The sequence below is a fragment of the Zerene cesonia genome, chromosome 1 (assembly GCF_012273895.1).
Source record: "Zerene cesonia ecotype Mississippi chromosome 1, Zerene_cesonia_1.1, whole genome shotgun sequence".
NCBI lineage: Eukaryota > Metazoa > Arthropoda > Insecta > Lepidoptera > Pieridae > Zerene > Zerene cesonia.
The window spans coordinates 93,326-97,200 of NC_052102.1; the positions used below are offsets into that span (position 1 = coordinate 93,326).

At 41.2% G+C, this 3,875-nt stretch overlaps 1 protein-coding gene across 1 annotated transcript in view; it reads right to left on the reverse strand.

The window, feature by feature from the left end:
- Nucleotides 1-3,875, reverse strand: part of LOC119830533 (patronin-like) — a 40,658-nt gene that overhangs the window by 8,530 nt on the left and 28,253 nt on the right. Inside the window, 6 exon segments of the mRNA XM_038353594.1 lie at nucleotides 8-37; nucleotides 158-457; nucleotides 959-1,202; nucleotides 1,281-1,354; nucleotides 2,108-2,167; nucleotides 3,740-3,875. The exon segment at nucleotides 3,740-3,875 is cut by the window's right edge and continues 10 nt beyond it. Coding sequence (XP_038209522.1) covers nucleotides 8-37; nucleotides 158-457; nucleotides 959-1,202; nucleotides 1,281-1,354; nucleotides 2,108-2,167; nucleotides 3,740-3,875 — 844 coding nt within the window.

Here is a 3,875-nt window from a genome sequence, read left to right on the forward strand (position 1 = left end):
GAGAGAAAGTGTTCGATTGCTGGTTCTGCTGATGTAACTGGAAATACAAATAAATGCTTCATTAGGATGATTTTTATTTTAGTCGTCGGTATATACTTGTGCACCTGGACAACGCGTGCTCGAAAATATGGTAAACAGTGTATCGGTCGAGGGTTACCTGCCAGCCCCTGAGCTCGGCGTGCTCCTGCACGTGCTGCTGCAGCTGGTTGTGGTGCGCGTGCTGCGCCCAGGTGCGGCGCTGCGGCTGCGGCGGCGTGTGCGGCGCGTCGTGCAGGAAGAACTGGCGCGCCGCGTCGGGCTCGATGGCGCGGTAGTGCGGCTGGTGCGGCTGGTGCGGCTGCGGCGGGTCGAGCGGCGCGGGCGGCTCGTACGGCTCGTAGGGCGCCAGGTGCGGCGTGGAGCCGAAGACGCCGAGCGCGGCGCGCGCCACGTTCTGCTGCGAGCTGAACGCGCTGTGCTGCAACACGCGCGCCACGCGATATACTCAACAATACCTCCCACTATTCTACACATCGTTCCGGAAACCCGTCGCCATTCTGACACATCGTTTGTTATACGCACGTATTGTTTACTCTATTTTAATATGAAGAATCAAAATTTCACAAAACATACAAATTAATCATCATGTCTAGAAAATTATGCATAACAATCTCTAATCTTACACTTGCTAGTAATGCGATCACACCAAACATCATAAGGTACATTACATTACATCACACTTGGTTAACGACAAAACTGTCAAATGTTACCACTATATCTCATGCGCACATAAATATAAGGACCTGTATTATGATAATAAATACACGTAAGATAATCAACCGATCCATCTCTGTTCACCCTTAAACTAAGGAGTAATTATAATGATTTATCATTAACTACATGAAATACTTGAGACATACAATACTAATTTCAAAAGCAAAAAATTATACAATATCTGTTGTCTACAAAAAATACTTACTAATTGTGGAATGTTGGGCTGATACTGTTGAAAATGTTGCTGCTGTTGAAACAGCTGTTTCGCCTGTTGCTGCTGCAATTGCTGCTGGAATTGCTGCTGTTGCTGCTGCAGTTGTTGTTGCAGCTGTTGTTGTTGCTGCTGAAGCTGTTGCTGCTGCTGCTGTTGTTGCTGCTGCTGTAACTGATTCTGTTGGCTCGCAAGTCGCGCTATGTCGCTCTGTATGTCTTGTAAACTCGAATTCATTCTGTAACCATCACTTTGGGAGTGAATGTCTGCCCATACGAAATACTCCACGATTTCCAAATGGACGCAAAGTACTCACTTAGCTATCGATTGCTGATATTGTTCTAAGGCTGTATTTTCTGCTGTCTGGCTCGGCGCTTCGGGGACCACATCCTATGTAATTGGTACGAGGAAGGTTGGGATTATCTATGTTATTTTTAATATATATATTCAATTATATTAAAAATGGTATTTTCATATTTCTAATTAGATGAGGGTGAACACCGATGACTTAAATTTATAAATATATATTGTACTAATATCTTACAAAATGATAAAAATAATGCAAATAAAGACAATTCAAAAGCTGAAATTTGGTTATTAAAAAAATGACATTTAAAAGCTTTTACTAACAAAATTTAATCAAACAGAGAAAGTGCCTACAGTGGTTACATGCTTTTACAACACACACGGACGACATGCACTGACTGACATGCAACACGTAACACGTTTGAGTGCACAAATAAACTCTTCATTCCTTAGAAATCATTCACAACAAATCTTAACAGATATGGTTTTCTATGTGTTGTTGTTCATAAATTAATTGTTTTGTATGTATGAAAAGATTGTTCCATATTATGAATTTGTTAAATCACTTATAAAACGGAACATATCTTGGAAATTAAAAATTGTGTATGAGATGTTTGGTGTTAGTTTCAATAATGAAATTAAAAAAGTGCCTCGAAGGATTTTCGAGGAAGGAAGGACATTTCCGAACTTCATTTCATAATAGCAGCATGTCTATTCGAATTAAATAATAGTTATGATCTGCATACAAGTTTATAAAAATTCATCTTGGACAAGAAGTGTACCAGCACTGTAGGGAGCAGTGTGTAGTGTGTAGTGTTGTTTAGTGTAGCGCGTTACCTGCACGGTGGCGCCATCGCTCTGCTTGTCGTCCGCGCCGTCCGCGCCGCGCCCCTTGCCCTGCAACACCGCCACCGTCACACTCACACTACACCACTCCTCACACCTCACACCTCACACCTCACACCGCACGTGACCCTCCTCCTCCTCTACATGCACTCACACACTGGCCCATACTAATACTCATCCGGTGCAGATTGTTTTACGTTTTATATTTATTTCAAATTACTTAGCAGACATTGCAACAATAGGAAACAAACGTGGCGTTGTGCATATCAGTGTAACGCGATTTTGTTTCAAAGTATTGGAATGTACGAATAGAAAGAACACATCATCGTGTCACCAGGCTGTCCGGTGAGTATTACTACGAGCCTCATTTACATAAAATGCGTCGTTCAATAGAGATGCACCCGACAAAACATACAGCAGATATTGTTAAATACACAATTTAATGACAACTTCGAAGCGGCCTCTGTTCAACGACAATGCAACCAAATAAATCTACTCGAAATACTTAATGACCCCTCAAAAAGTCAACAATTAACTAATCAGTAAACATGAACTTATTCAATATATATACGTGATCGTTAGTGCTTCTCAAACATTATAACTCTTTATACACAATTTATTATCAATATAGAACAAGAAGTGATTTTGAAAAAAAAGATTTTTAAATTGAAAGTACACATGCGTGACCATGTGCCGTGAGGATGTTCGTACTTGTTGACAGATACTCGGTGGAACGGTTACAATTGCGTAAACTCAAATGGCGAATGTTTGCGTTGCAAAATATTTATGAGATTGAACCTGCGTAAGCTTCTTTTCCTCTAAAATCTACGCTCGAATACAACGGTTTTAAAAGCGAGAGAAATTTCGTTAACAATTATTTTAAAATATTTTACACTATAAAGCGAATAAGTCATAATCGAAAAACATGAACGGTAAGAAGGAATGAGAGGCGTGTAAGCGTGGGCGAGTTCAACTGAATGTATCAGATGTACGGGATGACGGAGTTTCGCAACAACTACACTACGAGCCGCGGCCACTCACCAGGGAGGCCAGCTGGTATTGCAAATATGTATCCTAATGAAAATAAAAACAATACTTTTAGCATCTGTGTGTACTCGTGTTCATCAGAAGTTTTTCGTTTATTCTTATTATTAAAATAATTCTTCACGTTTATCTCGAAAAACACTTTCGCGTTTTTATAGTATACAGACGAGGGATCTAAGGCTTAAACATTTTCTTATGTGAGAATTTGTTAGTCACTGTATTATTGTAGATATTTTTCAGAAACTTACTATATAAGATTAAGTCAGAAATAAGAAAAGACAATAAATAGGATGTTATCTGGTAGTAATTTTAGAAGACAGTGTGAGCATAAGAAAGAATCATGTGTTTCACTTAGAATATGCATAAGATGTGACATGGTGTGATATTGCGACCAATATTAATAAAATATCAATTTATTAAGGTATCATATCCTTCAAAGATATATATTATCAACAATATGTAAAACAGCTTAACACAAGACGCGTAGCACGTGCGTACGTCCGGTACAGGATCATACGCCCGCGTGTGTGCGTGTGTGTGCGTGTGCGCGTGTGCGCGTGTGGAGCAGCGCGTACTGACCCGGGTGACGGCCTGCAGGAAGGCCTGGTGGCCGAGGTGCTGCCGCTGGCGCGTGAGGGCCAGCTCCAGGCGGCGCTTGTCCATCTCGATGCGGCGCCGCTTCTCCTCCAGCTTGAGGCGGATGTTGTTGAGCTGC